Raw genomic sequence first — 12,540 nt, 5'->3', positions numbered from 1 at the left:
AGATACTGCACTGTCATTTTTCAAATTAAAAATGTATTGCATTCTTTTACTGGATTAGGGAAAAAGTGATTAAAATAATTATGGCAACATGCCAAAGTACACAGACATATACAAATCTGGGTGCTTATTTTAGATAAGCTTGTTTTAGCTGAGCCATTTTATAGTGAGACAGATGCAGTAAAATTAATTGCATAGGTTTCAAGCAATCTGTGGTTTAGAGAAATATAACAGATATTTCAGTGAAGCACGTTCTTTTTTTCCCTTGTTGAAACTGATTGACAACAAAATGGGGGAGGTGGCCCCAGTGAGTATGAAAATAGTATATGTGTACAAGAATAGCTACAGGAGATAAAAAAAAAATCAATTCCTCAAAATGTGGGCCTGGAGCTCCATGAAAGGTTTCCTTTCAAGAAGAGATGTAAAAGTCAACTTTAGACAGACAAGCAAATCAGTTCATTAGACCAACAATATCCAAGGTTCTTGGATTTCAGTCATTCACTAATTAAAAGAAATAAACTGCATTATTATCCCAATATTTTAAAAGGGTTCTAGACGTCATCCACCCTGTTATCAAGGAGCCTTCTTGCTTCTCTGGGGAGCTATATTCTGCTTACCTACTGAAGAAGCTCTTGGATTGGATGGAATCAGAATCCTTACTGGGGCACGGACAGGATTTATGCAGGTTGCTCAACATATGATCATTGCCAAGTCCTTTATCATTTGTCTGAGAAATATTCATCTTTTAAGAGAGGGTGATTATATGCAGCTTTTATTAACCTTAAAGGGGCCTTCGATTCTATAAATTGTCCCAGATTGTGGAACAAACTTAACAAAACTAATATCAATAAAAGACATTTAGGACTTATTCAGCAATTAAATGTGGGTTTAGCTGCCCAAGTATAATGTTAGTACGAGGGGAACTTAGCAAATCCCCTTAATTTGGAAAAGGGGTGCATCAGAGATGTTTGCTGGTGCCTTTTTTGTTCAACTTATACTTAAATGATGCAGCATCAATTTTTGATGACTGCTGCCATTCACTAAAATTAGACGAGATTGGGGTACCTACTCTGCTTTATGTGGATGATCCCGTGATCCCGTCTTGATCTAGGGTTGGGCTGCAAAGGGCCCTGCAATCTTTCTCCAGCTATTACTCTCAAGAAAGCTTGGTGGTCAACTACTCAAAATCTAAGATCTTAGTTTTCACCAAGACAGAAATGGAAACCGTCTCAATAGTCAATCGAGTCCAATATTGAGCAAGCCAAGACCTTCTCCTATTCGGGGATTCTGTTTTCAGCAGATCTCCCCTGGACTCCCCAATTTAGAACAGCACTTAATAAAGTAAAACCATGCACAAACGCTATAAATAGATTTTTCCACCATAGGGGAGGGAAGTATTTTCCAGGATTGGTGCAAGGTTTTAATTTGAAAGTGGCCCCCATCATTCTTTATGGCTCAGCTATTTGGATTAAAGCTATCTCAGATAATATCGAACAACCCTTAGCACAATTTCTTAGTAAAATTTTGAATATCCCGTTTGTGTGTTATCTGCTGGCAGAATTTGTACAGCTATCCTTGGAAGCAAGAGTATGGCTATATGTCTTTAAACTGAGATTAAAATTGCTCTATGCTGACAATAGTTTGTTACACATTCTGAAATGGGATACCCACAAATCGAATTGGATGAAAGTCCTGCATGAGAAACTGATGATAGTTGGAATGTCGACTGATGATATTTTTGAGATGGGCAAATCCAAAGCATTTTCTCTGATACAAAAACATGTCCTAGATATTAATTATAATAGCTTGATTTCAAGAGCACGCAGAGTCTGTTCACCCCTATTTTTTGGGCTGTCTTTCCCCAAATCAATACCATCCTGTAAGTACTATCTTACCATCCCACGATACCACAGAGCTTTCTCGTTTGCAAGATTGAATATTATACCCACCATGAGATCCTTTCATGCCCTGCTTGAATGTAGGTTCTTTGAAAATATAAGAGATTATTATATTAAACCTTTAATTAACCAATTGTCTCCTTATACTCCAGAAACTCTGGCTTTTTTTGCTTAGCGATAAGGATCCTAAATTTACCTTAGCAATTTTTAGATATCTATTAAAAGACGAATCTTTAGCCACTACTAAGGCAACAGCTAAATTTTGTGCGACGGTGATCAAATTACACAACAAACACCAACCCAGCGTATCCGGGCTTTAATTCAGACCACTTTAGGAGGTTACCATATGGTGGCTGTTTAAGATCTCTGCTTCCTAATTTGAAAGCGTTTATGCAGGGCTATATTTATGATAACTGTTATAAGATATTATATGATGTATGCTAATTAGATTTTATAATATTTATATTTGTATTTTTTTTAACTGAAGTTTTAACTTGTATAATACTTACCAAATAAGGGAATGTCTTATTTTACTAGTTTAAAGCTGGTTGTGGACCGAAATAAATTCAATAATAAAAACAATACCTTAGCAATTGCAAAATATATTTCAGTCCTTTTAGCCTTTGTATGCAAAAATAAGGAGTAAGTTTTTCCCACTGCTCAAGATTTATGCATCAATGAACTTCTAAGGGAATAAAAGGAAACAAAAGAAATCATCCTAAGCTAACATAAATGTTTTGGTTTGGGTTATGGTGATAACTCAACGGCTACTAATTAACAATTTCCCTGTAAAATAAAAACTGAAGATGTTATTTGTATATAAATGATAAAGAACTATTGCGCTGTGCTTTCATAAAGTAGATGCAGATAATTCTGATCTAAAATTAGAAGATAAATGTTACTTAATAGCAAACTCCTAGCAAATGTGATTGCAAGGGCCCTGGTGGAAACAAAATTCACCATTGTGTACTGGGAAATATTCAACTCTATCTCAGACTGTGGCTATCTAGCACAAGTGAAGCAGTACTCACAGATGTGAAAATTCTGCAGCTTGTGGACCCCCCAGCTCCGCCCTCAGGAACAATATAGGAGCCAAGTGCAACAGGAGAGGGGAAATAGGCGGAAACTGACCCTACCTCAGTGAGAGGAAATGCTAAGCCTGTGACATGAATAGATACTTCCCTTTGTAACGCATATGAGAACACTCTACAACTGTGGACTGGAGTCCTCAGCATTTTCAGACAGATGTATCTGAATGTATAGTCTCTTATATCATGATCGTATTAAAGATCAGTAACTTGGCTTCCATTAATACTGAAGAGAAAGTTTTCATTGTAACCTTATCTATTTGGATATATAATTTTTGAATAATTATTTTTCTTATATTCCTGATAGAAATAATTCAAGCTTTTCCGTGTTGTGCCAGATGCTAAACACAGGAAACATAAATGGACACAAGGAGCCATTTTCTGTTTGTATTCAGCTTTCAATAGCTAATGATTAACAGAGGATCAAAGATTTGAAGAATCAGAATGTCTACACTTTAGTCATCCAGGCCAACTGTTATCAACTTTCTACCTTCCTGGAACCCCGTCTGCATCAGTTTCTCTGACAAAGAACCCCTGCACATTTGCCTTGGAATTCCAGAGAATTCTGAGACATGCTACAGGGTACACACATCTCCTCTAGGGTATCTCCACTGGAATGGAGAGCATAGCTTAGAACCTACTCTCCTGCAGCTGTACAATGTAGAAGTCTTGTTGTGGTGGACCAGAGTCTTTCAGGGAAGCATTGTCTGCCATTATAGACATCGTCATTGCAGAACTTCCAGCAAGTTTCTAAGGAATTCAAAGATCCCCCATGTGGTCTGAAACATCAGTTGTCTAGATCAAGCCCTTCCATACTCTTTCCTCTTGTTACAACAAAACCAAACGGACGAAGGATGAAGAATTAATAATCTGTGGGAAAACTGTTATGTCAGCTTATAAACACAGCTTCCTATCCATAACCACATGTTAACAGAAATAACAACAACAACTTGATTTATATACCGCCCTTCAGGACAACTTAACACCCGCTCAGAGCGGTTTACAAAGTATGTTATGATTTATTGTCGAAGGCTTTCACAGCTGGAGAACATTAGATTTCTTTGTTTTGTAGCAACCCTGTATACCTTTTTCCTTTAGAATAAACTTTTCTTAAAAAGCAAACAAGCATCTGACTTATATTGTCGAAATACTGTCGAAGGCTTTCACAGCCGGAGAACGTTAGTTGTTGTAGATTTTCCGAGCTGTATGGCCATGGTCTTGGCATTGTAGTTCTTGATGTTTCACCAGCAGCTGTGACTGGCATCTTCAGAGGTGTAGCACCAAAAGACAGAGATCTCTCAGTGTCAATGTGTGGAGAAGATGTTAGCAGGTAATTTATATCTACTCAGGAAGGTGGGTTTGGGCTGAGTCATCCTGTAAGAGTTTTCCAGGGTGTGGAATGCTAATGGGGGGAAGCTTCACTGTATCCTGAGGAGGTTCTTTTGCATATGGATTGGTGGTTGATATGGTAATTGTATCTGCAGGGCTATTGTAAGATGTAGAGTATTTTGTTAGTCTGGTGTTTTTCAGGACTGGAAACCATGCCCTATTCATTCTTAAACTCTCTTCTTTCCTGTTGAAATTGTGCTTATGCTTATGAATTTCAATGGCTTCCCTGTGCAATCTGACAAAGTAGTTGGATGTGTTGTCCAGTATTTTAGTGTCCAGGACTAAAATACACCAAGGATGAAAAGTTTCATTTTTAATCAGGATTTGCACAAATAATTTCCTGTCTGAAACAGCTTGATTTCAAGTGACTCCTGGCTGTTGCAGAGAATCACAGGTATGTAAAACACAATTCATAAAAACACACCACAGTGTTTACTCGTAGTGATAACCCCCACATTTTACGTATGCCTCAGAACTTACTTACCAATAAGCTCCTTGTTGCGAACATCTAATGCCATATTTCTCAAAGCGGTTGCCACAGAAGAAACAACTCTGTCATTGTCCATTCTCAGCAGTTCCACAAGAATTGGGAGCCCTTTCTCTTTTCTAACAGCAGCTCGAATATAAGCTGCAAACTGTTATACAAAATGGAAAATTACTTACAAATAGTAACAACATTTGATTTATATACTGCCTTTCAGGACAACTTAACGCCCACTCAGAGCGGTTTACAAAGTATGTTATTATTATCCCCATAACAATCACCCTGTGAGGAGGGTAGGGCTAAGAGCTCTGGAGAGCTGTGACTGACCCAAGGTCACCCAGCTGGCTTTAAGTGGAGGAGTGGGGAATCAAACCGGGTTCTCCAGAAAAGAGTTCCACTGTTCTTAACTACTACACCAACCTGGTTAAATTCATTGTGTGTGGGTTTTCCCAAAAAGAACCAACATCATCTACAAAATTTAATACGTTTAATAAAGTGAGCTGTTCAAAGCACAAATGGGAACAACTGCACTCAGATCCCATTAATTTAAGTGGGTGTTTGGCATCAATATAGTCTTTGAAGATTTTTCATTATGGGCCACAGAATAAGAAAATGAATTCAGAGATGAAATGAAATATACTGTGTTATTATAGTGGTTTTAATAGCTATTAAGGAAGTAATAACCTTTTATTTGAAAAAAGACCAGTATTTTGCCTTTCAACTTTTTTATTTTAAAAAATCAACTGCTAAAACAGAAGCAGTCATTTATACAGCTTTAAAAATGGGATTTTTGAATAAATAAAAATGATTAAAGGGATCTAATGTGGTGCTTTTACAGGACATCAGGTATGAAGATTCAGAGATAATACTTATTTGTGAACAATTAATCTCCTCTTTTTCTTGATAAACCTATCTGTGTCTTAGCTAATTTAATTAAGCAAACCTTTCTTCTTTAGCCTCTGGGAAAAAACTAAATTTTGAACCTTTGAAGAAGCCCAAAGCTAAATACGCTGAAATGACGGCAACAGTTCTTTTGTTTTTTAGTGGATACATGTTAACAAGAAAACCTCTGCGTTCTTAACAGTGGCACATTTGTAATGTTGTTTCTCATAAGCATTTCACTTTCTGCAACTGGGCACTGAGAAATGAATGGAGGCCAAAAACAAAAAATGAGGGCAAAGAATAAAAGAAGTTGTAATGTTTTTGCTCTTTGCAACAGCTAATATTTATAACAATTTTTTTTTCTACTTTGAAATTTTTACTTCAATATCAAACCGGGGAAGACAATGATAAAACTGAAAGATGAAATGTAAAATGACAGCGATCTCCTAATCTATATTACGTGCACATTTAGAAATTACAAAGTTACATGGGTGCAGCCCCAAAACCTTTCAAAATGTCAAGAATGCAGAAAATATCTGTGCAGCTGTGTCAGGAGTAATTCTATGAAGAACATTTCACACTTTCTTGTAGAGGCCAAACCAGTGTCTGGTACCTAGGCACTCTGCTCAGCCTCCATGCGCAAGGGGAAGACTGTGCTTGAAGTTCTACACAAGTGCTAGAGGAAGTCACTGATCCTGCTGTATTAATCACTAACTGTGCTGTCCTAAGCAGAGTTACACCCTACTAAGCCCAATGAAGTCACAGGCTCACACAGTTGAATTACACTTTTGCCTGAAAGCAAAAACTCAGAAATAGCTCAGAAAATGTCTTGAAATCTGAAGCATGTTCCTGATAAAAGTGGCTCGCAGGCTCACCTGCCAGCAGCTGCATGAAAAACATCTGATGCTAAATATTTACAACTTAACTGCTTCTCCACTGGAGCATCAGTGTTGCGAAAGCAGACACTGTGAAATGTCAACAGCGGCAAGTTTCATACACTACCTTCCAGTTGCCTGCAGAAAGATTCTGGAGAGATCCTGCAGAGCCCTCTAAAGTAGCGGGATTGGAGCTCTCTGCTAGAAGAGTTAGATACGGTTTTACTACAGAAGGATGCCACAGCATTTCCACACCTTTGGGAGACTTTGACAATCCTGGTATTGGACCAACTCCATCCCACTGTGAAAGATACACACTCCTTAATATATGTAAATACAGCTGTTGAAGCAAAGATTCAGAAGTTTCACACCCGTATATTCTCAGAAGTAGTCACTTCTGTTCTCAAGTATTTTAACATAGAAGTATCCTTGATACACACCTATTACCAATTAAGCAAAGGGAAAGAAAAATAATAACAGAGGCAAACAAACCTGATCCTCTTGCAGAGTTTTCTTCTTTTTCTTCTTCTTTTTCCCCCAGCAACTTGGTTCTGAATCTTTGCTAGGCGATTCCTTCCCCAAAAAGTCATCCAGTTCATTTATACCCAGCAGACGGGCCTGAGGTACCTCGAGCTCTAGACGGTAGGAAAGGTTTCGTAGTGTGCACACACAGTTTTCCACTGTCTGTAAAAGAAACAGACAGTGGATTCTATGGTAAGATACACTAGTACAACAGTGATTTGGGATATAAATGTACATAGTAACATACTTTCAGATAAGTATTTAGGGAACAGGGTCTTCTAAATTTTAATCAAGATAAGGCTTACACTAATCCCTTGCTATGCTTAGTTTAACATATTGGTTCTAAAACTCTAAAAAAAGAGAGAAGAGTCAAGGGGGAAACTTTCCTCAATAATTTTTATGCCCACAGATTAAATAACAACATTAAGTTAATATTAATAAATCTACATGCTTTAAATATTCAGTGACATTAAAAAACTAAAAAAAATGTCAATCTACATGTGAAGTGAGATTTCTGTGACAGGTTTTCTATCTGTTTCCTCTTTCTCACAGAACTAACTGCAGCTGTGGAAGAGGCATGTTAGGAAATGGTTAAACTCTTCAAAGCAATTATGTGAGACTTCCTATTCTTAAAAACTCACAAGAGATTCTAATCACAGAACTCGTCACACATAGTTTGGCCTGAAATGGTATATACAGAGTGCAGCAACTAGTAATCAACTTTCCTGGTAAGTAATGCCCCCCACCCTGGCCCCCGTAGTTAAAACATTTGCACACCTTGCTGTCATAATCAGATGTGTTCACACACGTGTGGATCACATATAACAACGAATCAACCAGTCCTTCACAAGTTCTCATCTGTTTCCGTGCCTCCTCACCTGCAGAGCTTAGATTCCTAAAAAATAAATAAAATAAAACAAAATAGAAATAACGATGCATATTACTAAATATGGGCTTGGATATTAACAATTTGTGAATGAAGGAGAGGTTGATGGAAAAGATCTTTGTCATCTCTCAATTCCCTTTGCAATCCCTAGCACCTTCTCCTCATACCTGCTCCAAAAGCTACTCTTCAGGGTCAGATAACTTTGGGGAAAGTATGTTATACAAAAGTAATGATCAGGGAATTGGTGGAAATCACACTCATCCTTCAGCAAACATCTGCTCAAGCACAAGTTCATGAAAGAGAAGGGTGATCGCCCCTCTTTCTTGCTGGAACCCTTGTGTGATGGACTGCCTTTTTAAAAAGCTTCAAAGTGAAGTACAATCAGCTGAAGGACTGTGACAGGTTAATTCTTCACAGAAACAGAGAGCCTTGAGTAACCAGCCACTCCTAGGAATCTTATTGGGTAGCATCAGCTGAACAGAGAAAGACTTCTGAACTGGATGCTGGGGAGAAGAGTTTGATTTCAGTCCTAGCTGAGAGGAGTCGAATACTGACAGTTTGGGTATTCAGCCCTGACAGATCAGTTTAGTACAGACAGGAGAACTGGAGGAAAGTTGGCAAGGAAGTTTGGGGAAGTAGGCAAAGACTCCCATTCGGGCCGAAAAAAGGGGATAGATCTCTAGTGAGAGGAGAATTTCCCTACCCAGGGAGTTAGCTCTGAAAAGTTAAGAGATCCTTGGTCTGGTGTGGTTAGAAACTGCCTTTGGAGACCTTAAGAGTAAGTTAAAACTCAAGATTAGTACTGACTGGTGTTTCAAGAGAAAGGGTTTGGGTACTGGAAAGAGGTACCAGCCTTCTGAAAACTAAGATTCATAGAATACTCAAAGAAAGTACACTAGAGTGTCTGGGGAAACACTGGAACGAAAGCTTCTCAACATAAAAGATGTAAGTAACTATGAATAGCTTAAGAAACTCTCATTCATTTGAAACATTAGACCTGAAGTCTGTGCATGTACTGATTTTACCTCATTGAGTTCCCTCAGAAATTTTCAACCCTGATTCGCCTGACTTTTCCCATCTATGTTAAATTTTGTTATTAGTGAATTTAAAAACGCCCTGAGTGCCATTTAAGTTGGTTAAAGGGGTGGGGGAGGAAGGGGGCATCATATCCTGCACTGCAATGCATGTAATTACCAAACAGCCTCTGACCTTAGAAGATAATTTGAATGAATGCATAATTTATTATGGCCTAAGCCATAGTGTAGATGGTACTCTTGTATCATGGAATGTGTATGTTGTTATCTACAGAAGAAAAACTTTTTAGATAGGATTATATATTCTGGGAAAGTACAAATATGTGACAGAGTTCAATTAGGTATAGTCTTGAAGATGTTTACTGGGAAAAAGCAACTTAAAGGCCATTCTCATTAAACAGGGCAGGCAACCTTTCAACAGAATGTCCCTTATCACAGTACATCATTCTGTTTAAATTGTTGGGAGGACAGATAAAGACCTCAAGAAGATTAATTAAACTATGCAAATAGAGAAGAGAATCTCTCAAGAAGATTATGAAGAGAAATCTGTTTTTCCCAAACCACTCCAAAATAAATCCTGGTAGGGAAAAAAAATCATCAGCAGCTCTTTTTCAATTTCCAGTCAATCCCTGTTGATCAGCAAATTTTTACCCAGACATGCACTTGGCAATAATAATTGGCAAAAAATGGTATACTTGCTGTATGTAGTGTAGCCTGCATAACTAGACATTCCATTGCTGCTTACCATAATTCTGCTTTGCACTCTCTTACAGTGTGATCTAGTGTGGGCAAGGATCCAGGCTACTTTGAATGGTTGCTGCCAGAGAGACTCTTGGATCTTTACAACCTACCTGTGCTGGGGAAGCTAAATACTGAGCACTTCTCATGTTGAGCACTATGTTCTTTAGCACTATGTTCTTTAGATGTGGTGTGCAAAACTAGACATTATTCTTCTGGTAATGTCTATGTTGCTATTACAGCCTGCTTCGGAGCTGGCCTATGATGGACAATCCAATTGGAGTGAATAAACTAAACAATGTCCCTATGCCCTATACCAATGCCTTATCAACTTGTAAAGAAAGAAAAGTACTGGAACATTTGTGAGGCAAGCATGTGAAACACAAAGATTTAGCAAACAAGGCACATTGTTCTTAGGGCAGGGACCTGTCTTCTTACACTCTGGAAAGTGGCATGTGTTTTGATGTCACAACATCAGTAATAAATAATAAAATAATAGAGGCTAGTGGTGGCAGGTGATGGTATGGGAGAAGAGGGAGATGAGGTGGATGAAAAAGAAGGAACTAACAGATAAGTAGGCGGGAGAATAAATATGCCAAAGGGCTTGGGAGGCAGCTGATGAAGACGCAGACTACAATAGAGGGTGGAAATTGTAGAAACACATGGAAGTTGGAGGGAGGCTTTCTGGAGAGAGGGATTAGATTCTACCAGCTTTTCCACTCAAACTATTCTGATTTTCCTCATATCATACCTGCAGTCCCATGTGGCTTCAGTCCACTATCCCTGGCACAGCCTTTTCAGTGGTCAGGGGTCCCTACCTCCCACTTTCACAATCAGAAAGGCTGATAGCTACTGCCCAGGATAAGTACAACACTGGTATTACTAAAATCCCGAAGTTATATTGCAATTAGGTTACAATATAATATGAGCACAGAGCCTTTCATTCAGTTCCCATACTTTGTGTAGTAGTAATTATCTGGCTTTCTATATTACAGATATATACAGTTTGCTTTGAATTAATGCAATGAGATAATTTTAAATTCAGATGCTAAATTCTAAGTACTTGAAATTTATCAATGGGCTAGCATTTAGATTACACAGCAAACTGGAGTTTGATCAAACCATGAAGTTCCATGTAGGGGTATGCAATTTGGGTTTCCGATTTGGGATAAATACCCAAATTGTACCTGATTCATACAGTTTTGCAATTTTTGAATCGGGTCCAGCATTGCGGGCCCAATTTAGGAATCCTAAATCAAAGCTTTCTGAAGTGATTCGGGTCGCTTCAAAAAGCTTTGGGCGCATTTAACCCCCACCCCTTGCTCCAAAGCAAAAATAAACAGCCCTTTCAAACTTACACTAAAAAAATTGAGTGGACAACACAGCAGTGGCCAATTAATATCCTAAAGGTTAAATTACTAGATGAGAGCAAAGCCAGCTGAAAGTTAATTCATTACAGAATGAGAGTTTAATATAAACACAAGACATGCAACACATTGTCATTCATAAAGCAATATGCCTTCGGACTTAAATTTGCATGTCTGCTTTTTCATTATATAAAAGCAAAGTTTATTAGTCTGAATGATAGAACTGAATAGTTTACAAAGGATACAAGAAATTGCTGTTTAAGATTCTTTCTATATACATGGTGATTTACCTCAGGCATCCGGTTGTGTTGCGTAGAACTAGAGAAGTCTGAAATTTAATTTTATGATCATCATCAAAGGAAGAATTATTCCATCCAGAATGAGGAACTATCACAGTGTTTGTTAATGTTGACAGAGCATCTCGAATGATTGTCATTTTTACTGCATCGCAGGAAGACAAGTTCCAGAGAACACCTATGAAAAAAGATGCATTGTATCATTTAATGGCAAAGATCATTAGATCATTATCTCTTTATTTCAACTTGTATACCCTATGCCACGACAGTACAGGACTAATAATACTAATTTAAAGCCAAGAACAATTAAAAGAAAACTTAGCCGTATAAAACCACCAAGTACAAAAGATTAGGTTACATAAAAACTGATTAACTCAGCTGTAAAATGCTAACTCAGACAACCAAATTCTACAAATAATATACTTGGGGTTGCATACTGATGAGGCTCTAGGGAAAGGAGTTTCAATAGTTAAAGGAAGGTGTCCACTTTGCTCATATGAATGATACAAAGATTGCGAGATGAATGTTTAAGATATTAAAAACCAGATTTGTCAATAATGGGAAATCAGTGTAGATGCTGGACAACCAGTGCAAGGAAACTTAAGAAGGCTTTTCTACCGTGAACAAATATAAAACAATAAGGATCGCAGAGCGTTTGTCAACTTCAAAGGGAAAAAAAGATATTGATATTCTCCATAACTGTTATAATTATAAAAACTGTAAAAACTGTACTTCTCCATAACTGTAGTAAGAATTAAAATTGCTTATTCTCTGATGCTCTGTTTATATTCTGAAGTGTGTGATGTCATCAGAAACCTGCCATCAAAACTGAAACACAGGAGACAGAATGGCTTCCAAACTATGAGGCTTTTCTGATTTAGAAATATTTCATAAAAGAATCAGTGTTATACTGATCTGGTTAATTTCCGAATAGCTGGAATGTAAAATGTCAAGCAAAGTAGATTTGTATTGTGTGAAGTTTCACAACTATTGTTCTAAAAAAACCCTAAGCACAGAGGAATTGTGAATGAGTCCACTGCCTCCTCCGTGCCCCGCCCTCTGCCATGCATAGTTTAGTCCTAAC

At 37.8% G+C, this 12,540-nt stretch overlaps 1 protein-coding gene across 5 annotated transcripts in view; it reads right to left on the bottom strand.

Moving 5' to 3' along the window:
* Positions 1-12,540, bottom strand: part of PKP4 (plakophilin 4) — a 169,679-nt gene that overhangs the window by 16,412 nt on the left and 140,727 nt on the right. For all 5 annotated transcript variants that reach the window (XM_054972413.1, XM_054972415.1, XM_054972414.1 and 2 more), the window contains 5 exons: positions 11,451-11,634; positions 7,913-8,030; positions 7,106-7,297; positions 6,741-6,914; positions 4,857-5,007 (listed from right to left, as the gene is read on the bottom strand). In XM_054972413.1, coding sequence (XP_054828388.1) covers positions 4,857-5,007; positions 6,741-6,914; positions 7,106-7,297; positions 7,913-8,030; positions 11,451-11,634 — 819 coding nt within the window. The remainder of the gene's footprint in view (positions 1-4,856; positions 5,008-6,740; positions 6,915-7,105; positions 7,298-7,912; positions 8,031-11,450; positions 11,635-12,540) is intronic.

The sequence above is a fragment of the Eublepharis macularius genome, chromosome 2 (assembly GCF_028583425.1).
Source record: "Eublepharis macularius isolate TG4126 chromosome 2, MPM_Emac_v1.0, whole genome shotgun sequence".
NCBI classification, from domain to species: domain Eukaryota; kingdom Metazoa; phylum Chordata; class Lepidosauria; order Squamata; family Eublepharidae; genus Eublepharis; species Eublepharis macularius.
Note: the sequence above shows the minus strand (reverse complement) of the source record. Positions and strands in the feature narration are given on the sequence as shown.